This window comes from Protopterus annectens, chromosome 1.part0 (genome assembly GCF_019279795.1).
Source record: "Protopterus annectens isolate FY-2018-M chromosome 1.part0, PAN1.0, whole genome shotgun sequence".
Classification (NCBI taxonomy): Eukaryota; Metazoa; Chordata; order Ceratodontiformes; family Protopteridae; genus Protopterus; species Protopterus annectens.
In genome coordinates, this window is record NC_056725.1 from 757,590,971 (window position 1) to 757,615,929 (window position 24,959).

The 24,959-nt window shown below is 41.4% G+C and overlaps 1 protein-coding gene across 1 annotated transcript in view; it reads left to right on the forward strand.

The window, feature by feature from the left end:
• SERAC1 (serine active site containing 1) overlaps window positions 1-24,959 on the forward strand; it is a gene marked incomplete in the record, with an annotated part of 923,851 nt that overhangs the window by 233,683 nt on the left and 665,209 nt on the right. Inside the window, 2 exon segments of the mRNA XM_044063262.1 lie at window positions 3,337-3,426; window positions 21,339-21,470. Of these exon segments, the coding sequence (XP_043919197.1) occupies window positions 3,337-3,426; window positions 21,339-21,470 (222 nt within the window).

Here is a 24,959-nt window from a genome sequence, read left to right on the forward strand (position 1 = left end):
AACATGGGAAACCTTCCCCTAAGGAGATCAGGACCCACTCTTCCAGAGCAGCCTCCACCTCTGCAGCTTTCCTCAGAAGAGTTCCCACCAGGGACATCCTGGAGGCTGCCACATGGACATCTGTTCACACCTTCACCAAGCATTACCACCTGCCTATCTTCTCCAAATACAGGGCAGGCTTTACCACTGCAGTCTTGCAGGGCAGTCTACCCAGCCAATAGTCTCCTTGACTGCCTCCACCCTTTTACTCAGCTTTTCTCTCTCTCTCTCTCTCCTTACAATGAACTTTTTGGTATTTACTTTCTACTGGTGGGGTTCTTCCACCATATCCTGGCTCCCACTTAGAGGCTCCTGACAGGGCAAGAAAATCGATGTAATGGCGTCGGCCTTACTTTATACTACTGATGACCTGACGTCATTCCTGAAACTACAGCAACTGACGCATAAATGCGAAGCCTCTGGTATTTGGGCCGGCCGAGGGCTACCCTGGGAGGGATAACCCAAATGTGATGACTGCAACAGTGAATACACTCGAACATCTACATTTATGGTAAGTGTACACAACTGTACTTTCTCTGCACCTTGGATCTACATAGCCAGTTCAAGCGTCTGGGTAAGACAAAGGCTGTCTGCAGATCTGCACAGCTTTTTGTTTCCTTTTATATCAGGACATTGGGTTTGGCAGTTTCTAACTCCATCTCCTCCTAGATTTCTAAGGTCGTTCCTTTTTGTTGTTTTTACGGAAACTGCTTTCTGCTTCAGGTCCAGCTCATTCAACGAGGCAATAGCCTTTTCTGGGGTTTTCTTCAAATGTTTGGATACTAGATCTGTCCTTGAAGCTGCTACTTGGTCCTCTGTTTGCACCTTTATTAAACATTACAAGTTGGATATCTTTTCTGGAGCCAGGGCAGGATTTGCCAGGATGATCCTTCATGGGTTTGTGGAGGGCTGCTCTGTGCCTTCCTCCTCCCTTCCTTTATAGTAGCTTGGTAATCCCACATTTTGTGACTACTGCGACAGTGATAAGGAAGTACATAGTACAATTGTGTAAAATCTTATAACTGTAGATGTCCTTATCACTGTTACATTATTCAGTCCCCCCCCATTCCTGTCCCCTTTGTTTTCTTTCTTTCTTTTGGGAACTCTCTGTTGGTTGAGGGCTGTCCGACTCTCTCATCTGTTTCTTTTTCTCTCTGGATATGCAACTTCTATCTACTGGGGTTGATCTAGTTCTTCTCGGGCACTTAATTTTGCTTATGGGTGTCACCTTTATGTCCCATGTGTATGCGGGGAGCATACTTCTAACTTAGGACACCAAGAGAATGTAAAGACTTTAGTATAGTGTGTGGATGTTGGACTGCCCTTGGGAAGAGATTCCACATAATATGAATACTGCAACAGTGAAAAGAGGGACATCTACTGTTACAGTAAGATTTTGCACACCTTTAATTTTCCAAGTACACCTAGGAACCTGCCATTCGACTGAAGGCAGTTTTAACATAGTAGTTCCACAATGATCTATCCTTGGCCCACTGTTATTTTTCCCTGTCATATACCTCTCAACCTCTTACAGCAAGAAATCTGGACAAATCCATAAAGAGTGGGGGGACATGGGTCCAAAAATAGGGACAATTTTTAAATGTTGCTGTTACAGACTTAAAGTTGATATAATAACAGGTTTTGATTTAGCATGAAGTTTTCTAAGGATATGAAACCTGAAACTCACGTTTGTAGTTATATTCTGAATTGAATCCCGAATGATTTACCAGTGATTTGCTAGAAAACCAGTTTTATGAGAGAAAGACCAAAAATATAAAGCAAAAATGTGGACATTCTGTGAAAATCTAGACAGTTTGAGAGGTATGTTCCCTATTCATCGATGATATATCCACCATCCTGTCCCCATCTGTACTTTGCCCTTTATGCAGATATCTTATTAGTTGAAACATTCACGAACACCATGACCCTTCAACAGAAACTGCAGTCTAGCATTACAGATTAATTCCACTGGATGACTAAAAAATATACTCCTAATCAATTCCCTGATGTCTAGCATCATGAGGTTTGTCACCCCCACAAAAACTCCTTAAATCTGCAAATCTGTTTATTACTGATACTACTACCACTGATAACAGTATGTAGTATCACCTTGGACCCTACACTTTCACTACTCAAGCATGCTGACAGTGTTATTAGCAAAGCCCTCTACCAACTAAAACTATTGTTATAGAATTTCACACTTCCTCGCCCTTGCAGTTTTTAATGCCTTGGCTAAAAAATGGCTTTATCCCTAAAAACTGTGTTTTATCTTCCTGTTTTATCTTTACGTTCCAGCTGAAATACATATAAAATACAAATCACTATAAACAAACACTGCAAATGTGTTCTTGCGGAACCTGAAATGCATCACTGCCAATTTCTGTAACAGTGTAACTGGCTTACCTGTAAGTGATAGAGCCACATTCTGCTTAGCTGTCAGATCTACAAGCTGTTAAAAATGGGATGGTGTTCCCCAGAAAATAATGTAAAAATCAAGCTGCCTCCTTAGATCTTACTTTAAACATCCAGAGGCGAAAGCACCATTGCTAGGCTAGGCCCAGCTGTTTGGAACTGGCTACCTACAGAAGTGAGGCAGCAAGAGAGACAAGTTTAAAAACTAAAAGAGCAATTGTTTAAGGACACTAAATGCTCATTTATTTGACAGTGACTAGTCCTTGCAGCTCATGCTGTAGTGTCACCTTTATTGTAAAGATGTACTTTTAGCAAATGACTACTGGTTGCATGGCTACTTTAATTGTACATACCGTAAAGTAGTATCACTTACATTTGTAATTATAAGTAATGTACAAATTTATTGTCTCTACTTCGTACTATACTGTATGCAACTTTGTATTCTTTAGTGTACATAATTATTTCTGTTTGAATCTTGCACATGATGCATGGGTTGTAGCTGAAAAAGGTCTCGACCGGCACATTTATCAGATTATCAAATTAAAATAACTAAATAAAATATCCCCCCAGAATGAGAGAACTTTCTTTTAGAGAAGGTGGTGTTAAGTTTTTTTTTTTTTTTTTTTCCATCAGTACGTTGAGATCCCATATAGTTGCTATATCACTGGGGGGAAGTTGGGGTCATCCCAGGTTTACTTCTTAGATTAAGACATGCTACCACATGTTAGAGAAATGGTATTATTGTCTTTTTGGAAGTTGAAATGAGCACAGCTCTGCATTATTGGTGGAATAGCTCAATTTATCTTTTTATCTCACCTGTCTCTGAAGCTATTTTTAAAGGACTTCTACATACATTGAAAACAGTTATTTTCATTTTTCTTGCAGGTATTACATGGAAGATGAGAAAGGAACTTCACAGAGCAGTAAGAAAGCTGATTGAAATCTCAGCAAGAGTTCTGCAGAGGCCTTATGATGGTATGTTTGACTTAGAAGTTTCTTGCGGTCTCTCATTTGGTAGCAATATTTCAAAACAATTCTAGAATAAAATTATATTTGTTATATTTCTTGCCTTTATCTGTCAGAATTGCAAATCCTAACTTGTGTTTACTGACTTCCATCTTTACTACTAATCATTCAGAAGCAGGTAAGCTTATTGAAGGTATGTGGATGGTAATCGCAATGAAAGATGTGCCACTTAAAATGCAGTTGTATGTTACTGCAGTAGAAACTTGTTTATGAAATGGTGTTAAGGAATTTGAAATGGGAAGTGTGGGACAGTGACAACGATTTGCTAAAATGCTTGTACTATATCCTACATCAGTTAAAGGATCTGTTTACTAAATTTCAAGCTGCATTTTTACATATCTGTACCAAATTCAGAGGACCTTGCTTAGATTGGACTTTATCCTTACCACAGTTTTCATACAGGATACAGTTCTCATTTTGTAAAGCTAGTGATTTGACATGATGTGGTCCATCCTCATGACTATTAGGACTCTGACCACATGTTTTTCCTTGGCGAGTAAATCAAACTGTGACTTCTCCTGTTATCATAATGCTCCATGCGTCCCACTGTCTCTGAATATCTCTTTTGCAGCTAGCCACCCTCCCATAATGAAACAATCCCAGGCAGTTTTTATTCTTTTGAGAAAAAATCAAATGTTTTCTTATCTTTTCTCAGTTTCTTTCATTATTCATAGCAGACTTCAGTTTTTAGGTCAGTCCAGACATTTGATTCTGTTTTCAGGGGTATTGACTTTTTTGTCCCCCAATAAGCCACTGGTTTCACCATGTCCTTTTATCCAGTCTACTCCTGATTTCCTATCTGCATTTTCATTGCTTACTGTTGCATCCACTGTTCAGCTGCTTGAAAAAAAAAATGCTGCAATGTTCCAATTGGCACCCATAATGGTAAACACTGACACACTAAAAAACAAAGACCAAAATACGAGAGAATAGCAAATATTGAACATTTTTCTTTTTCTTTAAACTTTTTTCAGGTGGGCAAGCCTTCCCTAACCCCCTGAACTTGTACATACCAATGCTGGGATTGCTATACTTTGGAGAAGAGGGAATATTTCAAGAAAAAGTTATCTTGGACTTGGTATATGCAAGTCTTGTTTTTTGCCATTCAGTCTCCTATCATTTGAAATAGCTACCCATTTGTGGTTATCTTTTGCATTATAGTGTTGTCTGGTGATCAGTAGTTGATGAAATCCCGGTAGATAGGTTTAAAACTTGCTTGTGGGCATAAGAGTCAACCCAAAGCCAAGCATGTCTTGTGTGCCTTCATCATCATCACCTGAAGGCAGTGTGTAACATTTTTTCTGACCGATAAATATACATTAACAAATTGGAGGAACAAGATGGCTCTTGGATTGTTGACCAGGATGACTTCCTATTCGCAAGCCTCTTTCATCCAAGTGGTCCTAAGATTCTGTTTCAGAGTTTAGAAGCCTAAAGGCAAAGAGAAAGGGAAAACTATAAAAGGAGGGAAGGAACAGAAGAACCACACTCTTCTATGAGGTCTTCACCACTTCCTTTCAGAAAAGTTTGATGTGAAGGTCATGACTTTTCTTTGACTATCTCAGGGTTTCTAAACTTGTCATAGATACAGTGTAGAATAATTTTCCCAGATGTTTTAAACAAAGTGGTTTTCTTCTGTTTCAAGGGCAGAGTTAGGTAGGCCTATTTTCTTTAAGCATCCATCTGCCAGGTCATTTAGATCTTCTCTTCCCATCATAGTCATTCTTCACATTTGACATAAGTTCAAAAAGATGATGAAGGTTCTTCTGTAGTTGCAGATAATGATGGGTCTCATCTCTTCCCCCTTTGGTTCTGGGATGCAGAGAGACTCATCAGCTTTGTCCTCTTTATCCACTGCCTCCTTATTGGCTCACATTTTCGTGCCAATTCTTATAAGGGCAGTAAGCAAACCAGTAGGTGTTGGAGTCCGCACTAATGGATGCATTGATGTCTGCTGCTGTCTTCTGGACCACAGCTGGTCCATTGATGACTTCTGGTTTGATGTTGCAGTCAACATCCTTTCCACTGGCACCAAGCACTTCAGTCCCCAGTATCGGGACCAAGGGGTTTGGATCAATTTTATCCTCAAATCATTTAGTGCCATTTTGACCTTCTGACTCTTAGGCTTTCCAGTCCCTTGGTTCTGCATATCTTGATATTAATTTCTGCATCATGTGATTTCTAGACATTTGCCTTCGCGGTCAGTTGATTAGTGTCGTGTTATCAGTCTACAGTTTGGGCTGGAGCTTATCAGCTTCAAGCTGCTATATATGGCACCATCTCAGCCCCCAGAATATTTACCACATACATGGTCATAGTTGCAGTTAACCAGAGGCTGCAAGGTGTCAGGGTGTTTACTTACCTGGGTGATTGGCTCCTGTTTATAGTGACAGAGCCTACTGTCAGCACAAAAGTCTCTACATCATTTGTTGTCCCTGGGAACAACAGTGAATACTGAAATCACAGTTGTAGCCATTACACACCCTCACATTGTCTAGCATATAACTAATATCCTTTCATGCATGGCCAGTCTATTTCTAGAAAGGGCTCCACAAGTTCAGCAGATAATGTGGCAGTGTCTTCAGTTCAACAGTTTCTGTAACTGTCTTATAACCTTCGGATTAATGACACCTACTTTTTACTTTGCTCCTCATGCCAGATTTCATAAGAGAATTCTGCAGAGCTAACTGTACGAATGCTAAGGTCTCAGAACTTGTTCCTCTTCAAATAAGGAATTTTATGAATTACATAGCACATCTGCATTAGTAATTGCACATTTCCAGTCTTACAGTGGGCAGACCCTTCTGCTTTCGATAACCCATAGTGACTGTTCTGTGGATGCCTCACCTCTAGGGTGGATGGGTCATTGATGATACCAGATAGTCCAAGGTGCCATGTCACATTTGGAGGCTTGTCTGACCATCCGCCTTCAGGAGATGAAGGTAATCAACCTCATTCTGCGTGCTTTCAGGATCCATTCTTCAGGGTACAATTGCCATCCTCATGTGGTATGTATATATAAACAAGCAGGATGGGACTCATCCTGTGCTTTGAGAAGCCATGAGCATATGAGAATGGGCAATGTCAACCTTTCTAATAGCCAGCAATATTCCTTGGGAAGCTGACTTCTTTGCAGACAGGCTTGGCCACGAATGGCATGTCAGCTCGTTGGTCACATGGAAACTCTCTCTTGTCTTTGGGGGGGGACCCTTGCTGCAACTGATTTGCATCTCCAGCTGAAACCAGATGTAGCACATTTCCAGAGGAAGAGACCCAAGAATGCTGTCATCCAAATGCTCCTCTGTGATTTCCCCATATCCTTTCATACATAAGTTTGCTCCAGAAGCTGAATAGAACAAGATTAAAGTCATTTTCATAAATCCATTTTATCTACAACAGGTGTGAATATCTCTGCTGTTTCCTTAGTTTGTAGAGGAGCCTGTTCAAGAGGCCTATCACAGCCATGTTGTGACTCATCCTTCTGACAAGCTTCACACCAATCTTTACTTCCTCCAACTGCTTGGATACTCCACTTCTGTTGATGGCCAGAGACACTTTATACCCAGCCAAGATCATCATCCTCCTTACTTCTGACCACTGGTCTAATAGAAAAAAAAATGTTCAATAGTAAATAAATATATACTTCCTGCAATGGATTTGGATAATTTTTTCAGTGCCAATGCACGTGCCAGTCTTCAAGTTTTGTGTCCAGATTTTTTGATTTAGCCCTTAGCTCTTCCTTTATCAAGGTTCATCTCTCTGTGGTTTCTAATTTTCATCAGGGACTCTGCAAATCTTCTCTTGCTTACCTTAAGGTTTGTAAAGGTTTTCTCATGGGGCCTTTGCCTGATCAGACCTACTTTCAAGAACTTGTTACCCCCTTAGGACTTAATTTTGGAAAAGTTCCCTTTATACTGGCTTCAAAGACCAATTTAAACTATGTACATTGGAAAACCTTGTACTGCCACAAGAAAGATTCCAAAACTTTGGGCCTCTTGTGTCAAATACCGTTGCCTAATCTTTCATAAGGAAAAGGTAACCTTGGAGAGAAACATTACCTTTAAGCCCAGTGTAGCCACATAATTGAAACTGAATATGAATTGGTCATTCAACCTGCTTTTAATTTTTTCTGAAGTTCTCCAGCAAAGAGGAATATTTGAGTATATTCTGTGTGCATGCATAGACGCACTACATTGTATAGATGGGCATATGATGCTAAGATTCTGTGCAAACAGGATTCAGAGGCATTACGATTCTCAGTGAACAGGACACAATCAATTGGAAAAGATAATTATTTTTTCTTTTACTTTTAACCTATTGGGTTCCAAAGTCTAAAGTCACTTTCTCCTGGTGTCTTTCACAGTGTATTAAGTTTAGTTATACAAAAAATGACAAATATTTTCCCATTACACCTTTAGCAAAGTTAACTAATGCAGTGGCTGCATCATAAGCATTTTTCAGAAGTACATGTATAAATGATATCTGAGTGACTGAGTTATGGGTTTTTCTGAATACTTTTGGAGGACACTGTAAGCCAGATGTGATCTCAAGGTCTAGGTCTTTTTTGGGGGGACATAATCATAAAAGATATGCTTTCATGATGCCAACTGAGAGGAGAAGCTGGAGACTGTGTACTAATACGTTTGAAGAAAGACCAGATCATGTTACATGCAAAAGTCACCTACTTACCTCAAAGTTAGGCATGCATGATCATGGTTCATCATCTTTAGCGTATCAACCTTCCTCTCCCCCCGCCTTGGGTAGATTAGGTTGAATGGGGAAGTTTTGTGATACACCTGATGTTCATCGTGTTATCCTGCTGCAGTCATCACACTTGGGTTATCCTGTCATCAGGCGGTCCCGCAGTCGGTAGGGCCTAAACAAAATGGCTGCGTCGGCCTAGTACTTTCCGCCAAAAGTTCCGAAGCGGTCTCTGGTTCAAGATCTGCAATAGTCGGGGGCTGCGTCGGAGCCTCACTGAAGACCGGTGAACCGGAGACCGGACCAGCTGAGGCCTCTGAGTCTGGTTTGGGTCTAGGCTGCCTGTCCTTATCCTTGCGGTTTTTTGTGCACGCCGGTAGTCGGTTGCTCCGGCATAGTGTAGTTGAATTTTCTACTGAAGTAGTATCGTGCAAAATCAAAACGTCTTTTTATAGTACGCTTATTAAACCTAGCACAAAAACGACAACTAGTGACGTTGTGGTCTGGGCCTTGGCAAGGTATGCAGTAAGAATGAAAATCCTTATGAGGTATTTGCTTCCCACAAGAAATACAATTGTTAACATTTTCTGACATTGGTCTGAGGCAAGAAAAGTTTCCCCAACGGGGTACTTAGCTTTATTGAAGACTTCGGATCTGAAATTCGACTTCGAAAATCTCAGGAGTCGGCCAACTGGTACTTGCGAACTGCTTCTGCTTCGGGCACCACGCGGCAAGAAAAACTGAAGAAAATGGCGTTGGATGCATTATATATACCCCTGGTGCACTGACGTCAGGGAAGAAGCGACAGCAACCGACGCCGGACCAAGACTTTGGAATTCCGGCCGACTGCGGGACCGCCTGACGACAGGATAACCCAAGTGTGATGACTGCAGCAGGGTGAACACTCTAACATCTACATTTATGGTAGGCACAAAACTGTACTTTCTGCATGGGCATTTTTTCCCATTTGTGCTTTTGCTTTCGAGTCTAGAACAACAAAGTTGATTAGGAGCATAGGGCATTATGGTAAGGCACAGGAGCTGCTGGTGCCTGAGACAGTTTCACTTACAAAGTTAGGAATTTTGCTCTAAATTCTAAGAGTATAGTAGAAGGAGGACCATAATCACATGGTTATATTTGTGTGTGTTATGCACATAAATTTTCTTTAGTAGCTCTTTTTCTTCGCAGGAATACCAAAAGCAGTAATCATGTGCTCAGGATTGTTACTTAGTGATAGCAGGCATTGAGCAAATGTGCTTCTGAGACCGTTTGCTAACAAGAACTACAGTCTTTACTTGAAATTGGTAAGTAGCACTGAATGAAGAGAAACATAGCATACTTTGCAATAAAAAAGATACCTTTAGTTTTTTGAACAAAACATTAAGTTGCATGTAATCTTTCTATCACCAGCTAAAACGCTGGGGTTGTTCACAGCTGGTTAACAGAACTAGACAGCATCAAATAAATTCAGCTGTTTCAGCAAAGATTTAAAAATCCTTGATAAAGTCAGTGAAGAATTCATTTGATCTTTACATGATAAAACTGCATATTTCTCTTGCACACAGTCTGTGTTTTGAGGTTACTGCACATCATATGTCTTTGGCTAGATAGTATGGATTAACACTAACTTGGGCAGCACAGTCAGGACATTATACGGTGCCATGTTTCATTGCAGTAATTGTCCTTCATTCTCATTGGCACAAGTGCATTGTTCATATGTCGGTTATCATATAGGTTAAGATACTTTGATCGACCGTAAACAATGGTACTTTGAGAACGTTCTCCTATGCCCCGATATTGAGCTGTTCATTTTTTTAAAGTTTTCACTTTAAAGAACCTCTTTGCTGTGTTTACTAGCAAACTTCCTTATGACCTTCCTCATCTCCCTCTCATCCTGTATGCTGATGATATGGTCATCAACTGATCAAGTCACTCTTGCATCAGTGTTCTCTGCCTACTCCAGTCTGAGTTGCATAAACTACACTAATGGCTTATAAACCATAAACTAGTTCTCAGCCCTCCAAGACCAAAAACAATGCTTTTTGGAACTTGACAAAAAATTCAATAAGTATCTGACACATTATCTTGACTTGCCATTCCATTGAAATGACTTCCACCTTTAAATATCTGGGATTCATTAAACTTCCATTCATAGACAAGAGTGAGAACCAAAATAAACTCCCTCTTTTTTGAGCTAACAAAGTCTCCCTTTTCCGTCCCATCTCCTTTTCTATCTCAGACAGAGCAGCTATCCGGAAAGGCGTTTTCCTTTCTCAGCTTGAATATGGGGATAATATCTTGGCTTCTGCCTTCAAGAAAAACGCTGCCACACTCCAGACGATCTCTAGCAGCATCTACCAACTGATTACAAGCTCATCTCTCTTTGGGCATCACTATATTGCCCTAGAAAAAAAGCAAAATGGCTACCCATAAAACAAAGCTCTAACATACTGTTGGAATCCCATCTATGCAAATTAATATAACTTCAGGCATTTACTCCCCTTGCAGCTAGATTTCATACAGTCTGAGATGATACTTACAGGCCACATCAACTGTCATTACTCCTGGAACCAAACTCTTTAGCATTATCTTCTGAGGCACCTACTCTCTCCATCAGCCTAAAGGAAATGTACACTTAATGCAATTTCAGAATGCATCAATTCAACCAATTCCCTTTCACAGGAAGTCAGATGAGGGAATTATGAGCTCTGACAAGCTGCCAGTGTGGGTTTGTGCAAGCACAGAATGTATTAGCCACTGAGGTTGTGTGAAATTCGTACATCTGCTTTTACAGGTAAGTAGGACTTTCTGTTCTCTCCTTGTTTCTCTGTACTTAGTCTGAACTACTTTAATTACGTTTCTCTATTTTTCTTTGTGAAATGTTTTGTGGTTCACCTGGGCTGATCTTTAAACTGGTCAGCATTAATTAGTGCCCTACCCAGGTAAACAAATATAAATAAATTAGTTTTGGGAAAGGTGAACCACAGATTAATTCCTCTAGGTGTAACAAATATATTTCAGTATGTGTTTATGCAAAATCAAGGTACTGATACATGTAATGTAGTCTTACAATAGCATATCTGCTTTTTGAGCATTATCTTCAAACTATCATTTTTTTATAGATTTGACTTGGACTTCTGACATGATAAATCATTTACATAGTGTTAAGAGGGTAAATGATCAGTTGCTAAGACAGCTTTTTAGTTGTCTTAGTAAGTTGATTGCAGGCTTTTGAGATCAGCTGTCATTGATCTGAATTCTGCCCTTTATTTAGGGATGTGACACTGGGATCTCTTCTTGGTCTGTCTCTGTTATATTTGTCTTTTTTGATCAGTATATTTTTGTAATGTCTATGCAGATAAAACTGAAGATTGTTAAACCTATTATATATATACTTCAGGATGCTTTAGACAAACTTCAGGCCTGGAGACCTAATTTAGCTAGATGGAAATATGTGAATAAGACCAAATTTATGACCATTTGAGGTTTAAAGTTTTGGAGCAAATGCCCTGTAAATGATAAATTGACAAACTATCGTTGTTTTTAAAGATGTAGGTGTACTGGTGGTCAGTAAACTGATCTTTACTAACTACACTTTTGGAAATAGGAAATCAGGACTGTAAATGTTAATAGAGGATGTTAAGTTGTCAATCTCGCCTTCATTCTTGCTGGATGGGTTCGGAGCCGATCCTCGGCTCCGACTCGGCACTTGCTAAGCTCGAGAGTCACTTTTACCAGCTCGAGGCAGCCCCATATCCCATGATACAAGGCGGTAAATACCCAGATCTCGTTTGCCGCTTCGCTGATGAGGTCCTCCTTTTACCAGCTCTTGGTAAGTAATTTGTTATTCAGAATTTTCTCACCCCTTTCCATATATTTCTCACAGATTATTAGTATTCTGTCACTTTTAGATAGTTTTAGAGTCTCCGACTCATAGTTTATTGTTTTCCTAGTTAGTTTATTTTAGTCGGGCCTTTACTCCCCTCCATCCCTTCCTGTCAGGGTGTGTGTGTGAGTTTGTTTTCTCCCTTTAAAGTTAAATTTCTGAGTCTGGGACTGTGTGAGTAGAGTGTTTGTGTACTTCTCACCATGTCTAAAGAACCGAGGGTCTCTGGCTTCAAGAAGTGTGACTCGTGCTGTCAGAAGATGTCTCTGACAGATGGTCACACTTCTTGTATTTATTGCCTGGGACCTCTCCACCTGCAGGACTCCTGTGCTATTTGTCACTCTTTCAGCCAGAGAGTCCTGCAGGAAAGGAGAAATAAGCTAATCTTAAGGGGCTTACTTAAACCAGAGGGCTCCCCGACCAAGTCTGCTTCGGGTCAGCCCTCTAAGACCTCCAAGGCCAAGGCTTCTGCATCTAAGCCTTCGGCCCTGGCTCCGACTCCTTTGGAGTCGAGATCGGCTCCGGCTGGAGCCGATCTTATTTTGACTAAATCTTCGGCACCGATGGCTATCGGTGCCGATACTTTAACTGCCACATTGGTGTCTGCTCCGACCGGTCCGATCACCATGTGTCTAAGGCTTCGGTATCGGCGCCGGCCAGCGCCGATACCATTATTTCCTTGCCTGTATCTGCTCCGGCCGGAGCCAATACATCTTTGACCAGGCATGGGGCCGATAAGTTGTCGGCTCCGTCTGGAACCGAGGTTTCTTCGGCTCCGATGGTTCTGTCGAGGAAGCGGTCCAGGTCTCCCTCTTTGGAGCCTATACTTTCGGCACTGACCTCTCCTCTTCTTTCGGAGCGGAGCCATCTGAGCCGATCATCTAGGTCTTCCAGGCTCTCAGACCATGATTTGGAGAGAGTGGTAAGCAGATTGTTGAAATCACAGGCACTAGCCCAAATGCTTCATAGTCCGTCTCAACAGACGACTACTAGTCCACACCCTCTTCAGGTTCCTCCTTCAACTCTCCTCCAGAGCTCGGAGCCGGAGTCTATTGGAATAGTCACTGCTACGGCTGCGGGGCAGATACCATCCCTTTCTGCTCCTTCAGCTTCTACTCTTATCTCCTCCTCGAGACCTTCCTTGGAGGGATCCAGTGGTTGGGCTTCCCTGGTCTGCTCCGAGGGGGTGAGTGGCATCGGACCCTTGTCCGACCCTGCTCTTCCTCTCGGGGCTTTGGCCTTGATAAGCTCGGCTCCGACATCTGCCTCGGAGCCTTCCCTTTTGGTGGGCCCAGGAGCCCCCGTTTCTTCGGAGCGGGGTCTCTCGGATCTCCCTGGGAGGGGAGCCTTCGAGGTGATGAGGAGTGTGCTGGCCCCCGGGCTCAGTCGGCAGTCTATCCCCTTAGCTCCTCCCTCTATGGTGCCTGTAGATGACTCTTCCCACTCTCTTGCTCCCGGACCGAGAGATCCATCGCTTCAGGTTTCCCCACTGGGAAGAACCCCCTCTTCCGAGGATTCTCCTGATCCGTCAGGAGATCCTCCGCATAAGAGGACCTGTAAGAGGAAGCACCTAGACTCCCCTGAGTCTACAACTTCAGATACCGACTTAGATGAGTCGGAGGGGTCCCCAAGATCCCCCTATGAGGATGTCTCTTTTTCAGACATCCTAGAACTCCTAAAACAGAGGGGAAACTAGCCTTCCATTAATCCCTCCGAGGATGAGTCGGTATACCTAGAGGCTTTTGGATCTCGACCTCCACCTCCTGGGTGTCCCCGCCTTTTGACCCCTCATGGAGGTGATAGCTCGGAAGGCGTGGGCATCTCCTGATTCCGTGGAACCAGTTCCCAGGAGGCCTTCTAAATTTATTACAGCCCCTTCCGAAAAAAATTTCTTACAAAAGGTGTCCCTGTTGATGCCATGGTGGTGGCGCCACCAAGAAGGAACTTGCAGATCCTTCCGTACCAGTCCATCCTCCTAACAAGGATTCTAGGACCATGGACAGGTATGGTAAGCGGATGTTTTCCTCAGCGACCTTTGCCATGCGTTCGCTGAATTATTTATGTCACTTCACCAGACTTCAAAGGGACATCCTTAAAGAATTAGGTGAAGTAGTACAGGATCCTTCAGCTGCAGGGGCTCAGGAGAAGATTGCTTCTCAGCTAGGAATCCTTAACTCCATATCCAACTCCTCCATGCGGCTAATTTCTTATGCAGCAGATGGAGTGAGTAGAGCTGCAGGCACAGGAGTGGCTCTCAGACGTCAGTCCTGGATGCGGCTCTGTAATTTTGCAGACCCCTTTAAGGCGTCCTTCACAAACTCTCCCTTCGATGGGTCAACATTGTTTGGTCCTCAGGTGAAGGATACGTTGACCAGGTGTGAGCAAGATGGCAAGACTCTTTCTGCCGTAGGAGTCCATTTTTCCACCCCTTCTAGGCCTTACCCCAAAGGACAGAAGGGGGGAAAGATGTGGTTCTGAAAATCTCAGGGAGTCACGCCGGACACACGTGGTCAGTTTACCCCTAGAGGCAGAGGGGGTAATAACACAGACGCCCTAGGGGCAGAGGGGGTCCGCAGAACCAGGGCAGCAGAGAGCCTCTCTCTGACAAGCCCTTTCAGCATCCCTGAGGTGTTGCCCAACTGTCCACCCTTGGAGGCAGTCAGGGGAAGATTATCACTGTACCCAGAAGCCTGGCTTTCCCTTTCGCAAGACAAATGGGTACAGTCGATCATATCCGAGGGTTACAAGATTCCTTTCGAGGAAAGTCCCTTCCCTCACAAAAATTCCCTTCCAGACGTTCCACCCGGTCTAAGGGAAATCGCAAAATTAGAAGTATCAAAGCTTCTACAAAAAAGGGCCATTCAGCCAGTTCCAACAGACCATTCAGAGCCCGGAATCTACTCAAGGTTCTTCTTGGTTCCCAAAAAGACGGGAGATTGGAGACCAATATTGGACCTCAGCAGACTCAACAAGTCAGTGAAAAAGACAAGATTTCGGATGGTCACACTTCAATCGATTTTGCCCTTCTTAGGCAAAGACAACTGGATGTGCTCAATAGACCTTCAGGATGCGTACTACCTTCAGGATGCGTACTATCACATAAAAATCCACAGACGCTCCAGAAGGTTTCTCCGCTTTCGGCTGGGGTCCAGTCATTTTCAATTCAGAGCCCTGCCCTTTGGTCTCACTACAGCCCCCAGAGTGTTCACCAAATGCATGGCAGTGGTCACGGCTCACCTGAGACGTCAAGGATTCCAGGTGTTTCCGTATCTCGACGACTGACTCCTCTCAGCCACCACCAGGCATCAACTTCTCCAAGCCAGAGATTACACCCTAAATCTCTGCACTCAGTTAGGAATTTCGGTCAACTACGAAAAATCCTCCTTATTGCCCTGCCAATCTATTACCTTTATAGGCGCAAATTTAGACACTGCTCGGATGTCAGCAAACCTCACAAGCCAGAGAATTCTAGATATCCAAAACCACGTGCGGATCATCTTTGCCAGCAAAAAGATGCAAGGCAGACTGGTCCTAAAAGTATTGGGCCTCATGGCAGCTGCCATTACTCTTCTTCCTTTGGCCCGTTTTTACATGCGTCTCCTTCAATGGGTGTTGTTCACACAATGGTCCTACCAACAACTTCCCATGCGTCACCAGATCCTGGTGACACAAACTTGCAAAAACCATCTATCCTGGTGGATTTCTTCTCCCCAAGTCCATCAGGGCAGACCCTTTGTTTTCCCGCCCCACGGTAGCCACAGTCACTACGCCGCCTCCCTGATCGGGTGGGGGGGTCATTATCAGGGCAGGATGGTTCATGGGACGTGGCAACCGTTCGAATACCACCTGCACATAAATGTCCTAGAGATGAGAGCAGTGCTTTTAACGTTGCAAACCCTCAACGACTTTCTTCCTTTAGGAATGATTGCAGTTCACACGGACAACATGTCCGTAGTATGGTACATCAACAAGCAGGGCGGAACCAAGTCGTATCCCTTGTGTCGAGAGGCTCTCAGACTTTGGCAATGGGCGATCTCCTCTCATCGGCTTCTGGTAGCAACGCATATCCCTGGGAAAACCAACATTTTAGCGGACAGATTGAGCAGAGCTATACTCATGCCTCACCAGTGGTCTCTCAAGCAATCTATAGTGGAGGAGATTTTTCAGAAGTGGGGCCGCCCATGTTGCGATCTTTTTGCTACTCCCCAAAACAGCAAATGCCCAGTCTTCTTCTCTCTCTTCCCACTTCTGGGCCATCCCCCCAGAGACGCTCTTACCCAAGATTGGCCCCAGGGACTTCTTTATGCCTTTCCTCCTTTTCCATTAATACCACAGGTACTCCAGAAAGTTACCGTTTTGAGAGCCAAAATGATTCTCATTTCCCCGTATTGGCCTCGACAAATTTGGTTTCCGTTCCTTCATCGTCCTCTTTTGGTGCAGCCGTGGCATCTGGACCCAGTGCCAGATCTTCTGATACACCAATCGGGTCAGCTGCATCGGTCCATCCCTTCTCTCAACCTCACAGCTTGGTTGCTCCACTTCCTTCCTTAGCCAGGCTTCCTATGATCTCTAACCCCGTTAGAGATATCATAGTAGCTTCTCTTAAATCCTCTACTAGAAGGATTTACTCTAGCAAGTGGAAACGTTTCTCCCTTTGGGCGAAATCGAGGAACATAGATCCCTTTACTGCCCCTGTTCATGCAGTTTTGGATTTTCTAGCGGAAATCTTTCACTCTGGTTCTTCATCTTCCACAGTCAAAGTTCAGTTGGCTGCAATCTCGAACTTTCATGTCGGATTTGCAGATCACATTATTATGTCCCACAAGCTTTGTAAAGCTTTTCTGAAAGGAATTTTTCTCCTGAGACCTCCTGTCAGGATTCCTCCTCCACAATGGGACCTAAATCTAGTACTGACATCCTTAATTCTTCCTCCTTTCGAGCCAGCTGCTTCATGTTCACTAAAGTTTCTTTCGTGGAAGACGCTCTTCCTTGTCGCTATTACCTCGGCTAGGAGAGTGTCAGAAATTCATGCCCTCTCTGTTCGTCCCCCATATTTGGTCTTCCACAAGGGCAGAGTATCCTTGAGAACTAATCATCCTTTTTGCCCAAGGTTGCTTCAAAAACAAATTTAAACCAATCTATTGATCTCCCTGTATTTTTTCCTAATTATTCCAACAGATCAGAACAAAAATTGCATTATCTAGATGTTCATTGACAACTCCGATATTATTTGGACAGAACAAAGCAATTCAGGAAGTCTGATCAGCTTTTTCTTTCTTATGCTGAAAATAAGAAAGGCCACCCTGTTTCCAAAGTGACCTTATCTAGATGGCTATCTTCCACCATTTCTGACATTTATCAAATTAGGGGCAAACAACTGTGCTCAAAACCAAAGGCACATTCCACTAGAGGCCTAGCCACTTCTACAGCCTTTCAGGCTAGGCTACCCTTAGATACTATTTGTGCAGCAGCCACTTGGGCCACTCCTCATACCTTTGTTTCTCATTACAAATTGGATTTGGCCTCCATGAGTAGGGCCAGGTTCTCAAGAGTCTGTTCCATTGAGCCACCCAGGATAGAGGTGCTAGGGACGCGGTTCCATCCAGCAAGAATGAAGGCGACTCATTACAAATTAGATTTGGCCTCCAGGAGTAGGGCCAGTTTTGGTTCCACGGTTCTCAAGAGTCTGTTCCATTGAGCCACCCAGGATAGAGGTGCTAGGACGGTCCCATCCAGCAAGAATGAAGGCGAGATTGACAACTTAACATTTAGAAGTTATGTACCTACCATAACGTTCCATGTTAGTTGTCTTCTCTCACCTTCTTTCTTGCGACCCTCCCTCCTGTCCCCCTTGCCTGGACAGACCTTGATCTCCCTTGTCTCTGGAAGATTTTTGGGCACCAGTTAGTTCTAGTTTTAGTTATCTGGTTTCCCCTTACAGCCCTTTAGGCTAGTTGCTCTTCTTTCCTTAGTGGAAAGTTTTTATGCTAGGCAGTTGTCCCTCTAGGTACCAAATGAGATCTGGGTATTTACCGCCTTGCATCATGGGATATGGGGCTGCCTCAAGCTGGTAAAAGTGACTCTCTAGCTTAGCAAGTGCCGAGTCGGAGCCGAGAATCGGCTCTGAACCCATCCAGCAAGAAAGAAGGCGAGAGAAGACAACTAACATGGAATGTTATGGTAGGTACATAACTTCTAATTACCAAGTTTCAAATCTTGAAAGAAAGTTTTTGCTGCCTTTATTTGTAAATCTTGTATGAACAAAATTTGACTGTGAATGCCCATTCCGATACATCTAGTCTAAATCCCATTGTATGGTTTTAGAATGTACTTCGCATTGCCTTACTTGAAACAATAGTCTCTTGGTAGTATGTCCTGTTCAAACAGACAGAAATGCTAAATTTATATAGATGGTCTTAAAGGAGACTGAAGGGAGATATGATTATGGTATTTAAGGCTAGAAAAGAACCCTTCCTTTTTGAATGCCTCGAGTTTTGAATGCTTCTAAGCTATAGGGATACAGACTTGTTTCCATGGTGGGGTACTTAATCCTGAATTATTTATCAAATAAGGTTAAAGATTGCGACAGTGTAGATTGTTTTAAGGCAAGTTTGGATAATGTTCATGGTGATAAAAAGTTTATAATTAATTGTGGTGCACTTCCAAGATGGCTGCCCATTGAGTAACAGCTTAATTCTAGCTCTCTTTGTGAAAACAGAAACTCAGCAGAGAAGGTCCGTAGACTTGTTTATTGGTAAATTTCAGTAACTGGCTAGTAAGTGTACTGCCTGGATGCCCGGAAAAAAGAAATCAAAGGACATGGAAGAAATACTGGGGAAAGTTCTGTAGCTGTTCCTCCAGACATGAGTTCCAGTAACCTACAGGAAGATGACAACTGCACACATGTTAAAATAAAAAAACTGATGGAGTATATCAACATAAACAACAAAAGGCTGGAAAAAATGGAACAAGCTTTAAACAACTATTCAGAGGAGGTGATAAAGCTGCAAAAATCAGAGGTCGAAATGAAAAGGCTGGCTGAATGAGACTGTTCAGGAAGAAAGGTTTAAAAAAATAGCGTTAGAGGACAGAGCACGTAGGGAAGACCTGAGATTTTCAGCTATACCAGAGAAGTTGGAAGGAACAGACTGCATTCATTTTATGAAAGCACAAATTGGCAACTGCACTGGTATACCACACCAGGAGTTTAGTTGAAAGGGCATGTCATGTGTATGTTGGAAACCTGGCTATGAGAAAGCAACATAGACCTTTAATAGTAAAGATGCAATCCTTCTGAGTTGATTAACTGTGGCATTTGGATGAAGTACTGAAAATGGGAGATGGAGTGTTTGAAGAATGGTTACTCATTGTACACCAGGCAGAATAAAAGCAGATTTAGTCTACTATTCATGGAATGTCGAGGCGCAGGTCTGACATTCAAATTGCTGTACCCAGCTGCCTTCAAAGTATCCTTACATGGAGGGACAAAGTCATATTTTGATGAAGTACGCGCTAAGGAGGAAATACAAAAGTTTATCCAACAAAAAGAAAGAGATTCTGCTGCTTGTTCTTCCGGTAATAAAGACCACAGAGAGACTGTATATGTAGCTTTCTTGTTCCTGCACTTTTGAAAACTAAGATCGAAGTGCCTTCTTTTTTCAAGCCGAGAACTGTAACTTTAGTTGCAGTGTTTACCAAGATTTAATGCTGATGACTGATAAAGCCACATTTAAATAACCTTGTTTAAGGTTTTTATTGGCTGCATGTTGGGAATTGGTGATGTAACCTAATCAGTCTGCTCATGTGATATAACTTGTAATGAAATTAACACATGAAAGAAAGTGATTTCATAAAAATACCAGCAGAAGCAAATTCAGGCATAAATGGAATAATTTACCACAGTGTTTTCTTTGTACATGAAACTCTGATTTGGATTAAAGAGAATGAAAATCACTTTGTGGCAGAAAAAATGGACATTTGGCTGGAGCTGTCCTTTTACAAATAGAGCTTTCATGTACAAACTTATGAAATTAGTTTATATGAGTGATTTTCAAGTTAACTAGTCTGCATCTCCCCTCCATCCTTTCATAGGCAAGTACCAGACAGTTCAGTCTGGGACCATTTCTAGCCTAGTCCAAAAAAAAAAAAAATACTGTTTGAAGAGTTGCCGCTAGCTTCAAGGAATGGAAGGTAAGGGTAGTGTGGGTCGTGTGGGGAATTTGAGGCTGCCCATCCAGTTATCTAGGTTTACCTTAAAAGTGGCACAGGTGCTGCTCTGCTTGACTTGTAGCAGAAGTTTGTTCCAGAGGTGAGGAATGAATTGGGATATGAATCTATCATGTCGTGTCATACGTATTTGCTTCTTTTATTTGTTTAGTGAGTACTGAGTCCTGACTCAAAATTTTAGTAAGTTTATTGCAGACTCTTAGACTTTTGCAGGCTGAGTCAGTTTATTTCTTTCTGTGTTCTTTTTGTAGAGCTTTACTTTTCTTAAAAGGAACTGAAGCAGATGTTTGTACGTGTTGTCTTCTCACTGATGGCCCTTTTACAGTAGTGAAGGTGACTTTGTGCTGGAATGTACAGTCGCGTTGTCTGTGTCCATATACTCTGTTGTATATTTGTTATGCAGACATTTATGTATTTAATTTACCTGTGTTTTATTGCATCTACTGTTCTAACCATTGTGGAGTTTTTCTCCATAGGCCTCCACTGAAAGTGGGCTTCTTACCCAGTCGGACTCTTCCCAGTAAATAAATGTAAAATAAATAAAATAAAAAAAGACCAGAAAAAATACAGAATGACTGTAACATTTAAAATTTAATATGCTGCAACTTAAGTTTGAATGATTTATTGCATTTTCATTAATTCATTTTTTTCATTTATTCATTCTTCAATTACTCACTAAATTCAGTGCAGGGTAGCTGTGAATTCAGAGCCTGGACTTGCACTCTTTGGGCTCAAGGCTGAGTCACTCCATTTGAATGTGGTTCTAGCTCTTCACGAGAGAGACTCTCATGTGCATGCCTACAGACGCACTTTTTCACTAATAATGCTGTGATTAGTTGGATAAACTATTTAGTGCAATCATTTTAGTGCAAGCAGATGGAACATGGATAAATGGAGTGAATATTTTCTTTGTTTTTAACATTTTTTTGTAATGGATACAAACACATTTTTTAATTTGAGTTAAAATTGCTGAATTCAGATTTTCAAAGGGTTTATTTTATTGTATTTTTTAATTATTCTTTATTGAATTCATTTATTTATTTTGCAGAACGATTCTCTGGGTTTGACTTGGAAGATCATGAATGTTCACCTTGGATACTTCTGAAGAAAACTCAATCCCGAGACAAAGATGTCCGTTTACAGGCTGTGCAGGAACTAGCAGGAAACCATCACTGGCATGGTAATATATAAGTTGTACAATGACAAAACTGAAGGGAATATTAAAACCTGTTTTTGAGGCTAAACTGTTGCATCCAATTTTCACTTTATTAAAAGTAAGGAAATAGTAATAAACAATCTACAAGTTGATGTCAATGAACATATTTTTTTTTTTGTGAAGTAGAGACATTCATCTTATTCTTCTGGAAATCAAGTACATGAAGCAGTCCAAAGGAGCCATTTGCCACAGCTCCAGAAAAAGAAAATGAAAAACAACACACAGTTGTGAAGCTTAACCAATAAACAGTCTAGCAGTCTTCAGCATTGTTAGCACTAAGGATGTTATTACATTAAAGAGTCCAGTAGATAAGAAGAAATGACTGTTATTGTTTGCTATATCAATTACTGAAGTTACATGCCCAATGCATGTACTGATGAATTTGTCATTATGAAGAAAGTACGTACTTGAGGTGGTGTGCTACAGTTTCTGAAGTAATTCGATGTGACTTAAGAGTAATTTATAGAGCTTGGAATTGACAGCAGGGGCTTGTGATGTTTGTGGAATTTGCATAATACATCAAGAGTAAGGTAGAGGGGATAGGTCTGGAAAGATAAACTATTGCGAGTTTGCAGGTTTAGCGCAGAAAATAAATCTGAGTAGTTAAGTTATGTTGCAAGTTGTGTATGTGGCCATGAGGTGTACAAAAAGTGAGAGTTATAAAATAATGTTACTTCATACATTTTAGGTTTAGGACAAAAAAACAGTTTGTCAGATTCAGGGCTTAAATAGTGCTGATATAAGCATTACAAATAAATTAACATTAGTGATGCATTTCAGGTTGGTATATAACTTTTACTGTACCATATAATTTACAATAAAATAAAAATATATTTATTGTACTATAAAGTAGCTTGTAAATCGCATTATTGCAGTTCTACCAGACAAATTTTAGTTCTTTCCCTTCAGAAATGTATTTGGACTAAGTTTTAGTGTCTACTTTACAGCCAATTATTTAGTTTTTTATCTTTGAGAAGCCTGGTGGTCTGGACCACATGAGCCCTTCTTTAGCCATGACCAGGTTACAACAGTAGTAAATATGAACAGTTGAGTATTTGATGCAGAGATATTTTAAGAAACACCTTAGTTGTAGTGATATAACATTTGTGATATGTTTACACAGTAGTAGTAACAAGCAGGGACTTGGGCACCTGCTTACGTCATCAGTAGACAGCACCTAAGCTTATAAATTAAGCAATGCTTTACACAGTCACTGCTTAATGCAGATGAAATTCAGAGTGTAGTTAATTAATGTAGAAATGTACAGTATAAGGAAGTTAGTAGCTGGAGGAGGAGGTATAACTTGCCTTTTGTTGTTGTTAACAAGTATGTTACCTTGAAGAAAAGCTGTAATAAAATCTTGCCATTGATAAGAGTTAAGTTAAAGTAGCAGGATTAAAAGTAGTAGTTGGTAGTTTGTGCATGAGAGTTTATATAGGGGGGGGGTTGAGGTAATAATGGCATGTAGTAAAGGTGCAGATATGTATGGAGTAGGAGTAGGAGAAATAGTGGAAGAAAACTGGAGACCTGTTTTAAGAAGAGAGGTTAGACAGTATACATCATGAGGTAGTTGTTAAAAGTAAAGTTGATGGAGAACAGTATAAAGGAGAGAAGAGGGAAGTGGAGAACTGTGTTTAAGTTGGTAAATTGTTGGTATGGAATTTGATAATGCTGTGGATGGCACAGTAAGTATGAGGTGTCATCTGTCTCAGCTGGCTTATGGTTGAGGTTGATGTTGGATTATATGGCAGTCAGTCAATAAAAGAATGGATGAATATCTCCCAGTGTCCCGACCATGTTGCCAGGTCTAAGAGATTCTGTTGACAAGCACTTTAAATGCTGTTTTGAATGAATGAGGTGGACTTCTGTTCTTAAATTGCTTTTCTTGAGAGTAGAAGACTGTTCCATGTATACTTATTTGTAATCAACTCAAAGGCAAATGCACCTTGGGGGCAGGAAGATGGGATTTTCCACCGCACGACCTCTGTCAAGCAGTGTGTGTGTGTGTTTTTTTGCACAAGCTGACAAGCCCTCAAGATCTCCATTTGTTGTATGTTGCACATTAAAGGATTCAGAGATTTGTAGTACCCACTTGTCAGTTAATAATAATAATGATACTTCTCTTTTTTTTGGCCATCAGTCAAATGTAATTAAAAAAGTTAAGTCTAGCTAGTCTTCTCTTTAAAGTGCATTTAGCATTCTGCTTGCTCTCCATTCCTACTTTCCTGCCTTACCATTCTCTAATGCCCTGTTTGAAAGCCTATTTAGATTCCCTCTTCACCACCTATTATCTTTTCCTTAGATCCCCACCCCTGTCTGTGAAAAAATACTTTCAGAAATTTTACCTCCTTAGTTTTGCTACATGTGTCCTCTCCTCTGTCCTTCCTGATCAGAGTGGCATCTCCCTGATATAACCTTGTGTACTAGCATCACATATCCTATCTATTTTCTGGTCTCAGGTGAGAAGAGTGCAACTCCTCTGTTCTTTGGTTCATTCTTTGTTCCTGCCATCCCCCAATTATTTCAGGTAGCATTCCCTATATGTTATTCCAAAAAGCCTGATGATCTTTTGCTTATATGGCTTTTCAAACCTGCATGCACTACTCAAGTTGAGTTGCAAAGTGGAAGCATTATCTCTATACTCTTGGAAACTGCTGTTGAGGGCATTTCCCAAAATAATGTTACTGTCACTGGCCCTCACATTACTTCTGGTGATCCAGTCTAAGTATGATGCTTTTTCTTCTCTTTTGCCATAATTCCATGCCTGATGTCACACTAGAGCGGTTGTAGCTTAAATGCAGTGCTTTCCATTTGTTTGCACTAAACTTGAACCAACACTTATCTGCCCATTTGTTCAGCCTTTCCATATCCTTTGCTTGACTCTCCCATTTATGTACCAGCATAGAGGGTGATCCCATCCCATCTCCTCTGAGGCCAGTATTTTTGTACTAAGCTTAATATGAAACTCAGATGGCTGGACCTTATTTTTTTCCTGTATACATTTTATCTGTTTATTGCCTTTTTTTCTTAAATTTCCTTTGCATGTGACAACCTACAATTATTTTATTTATTTTATTTTTATTTTACATTTGTTGACTGGGCTAGTCTAGCTGGATACATGTCCATTTTCAGTAGAGGCCTGGGGAGAAAAGCTCCAAAAATAAAATAATACATACATTAAAAAGTAATAGCAGATAAAACTTGCAAAAAACTAAAAAAGCAGTTCTTACAAAAAATTTTACTCTGTGTTTGCACTATTGTCTTTATTATTTAATTAAAGTTCACACATTTGCCTTTATAAACTTTTGAAGCTAATATTCTTTTAGTATAAGTACATTTATGCAGTGCTGCTTGTCTACCAAGATGGTGATCATTATTTGCACTATTTGGTAGAAAGCTATGTGGCACACACCCAATAGACTGCTTAGCCCCAGTACCATTGGAAGAAATACT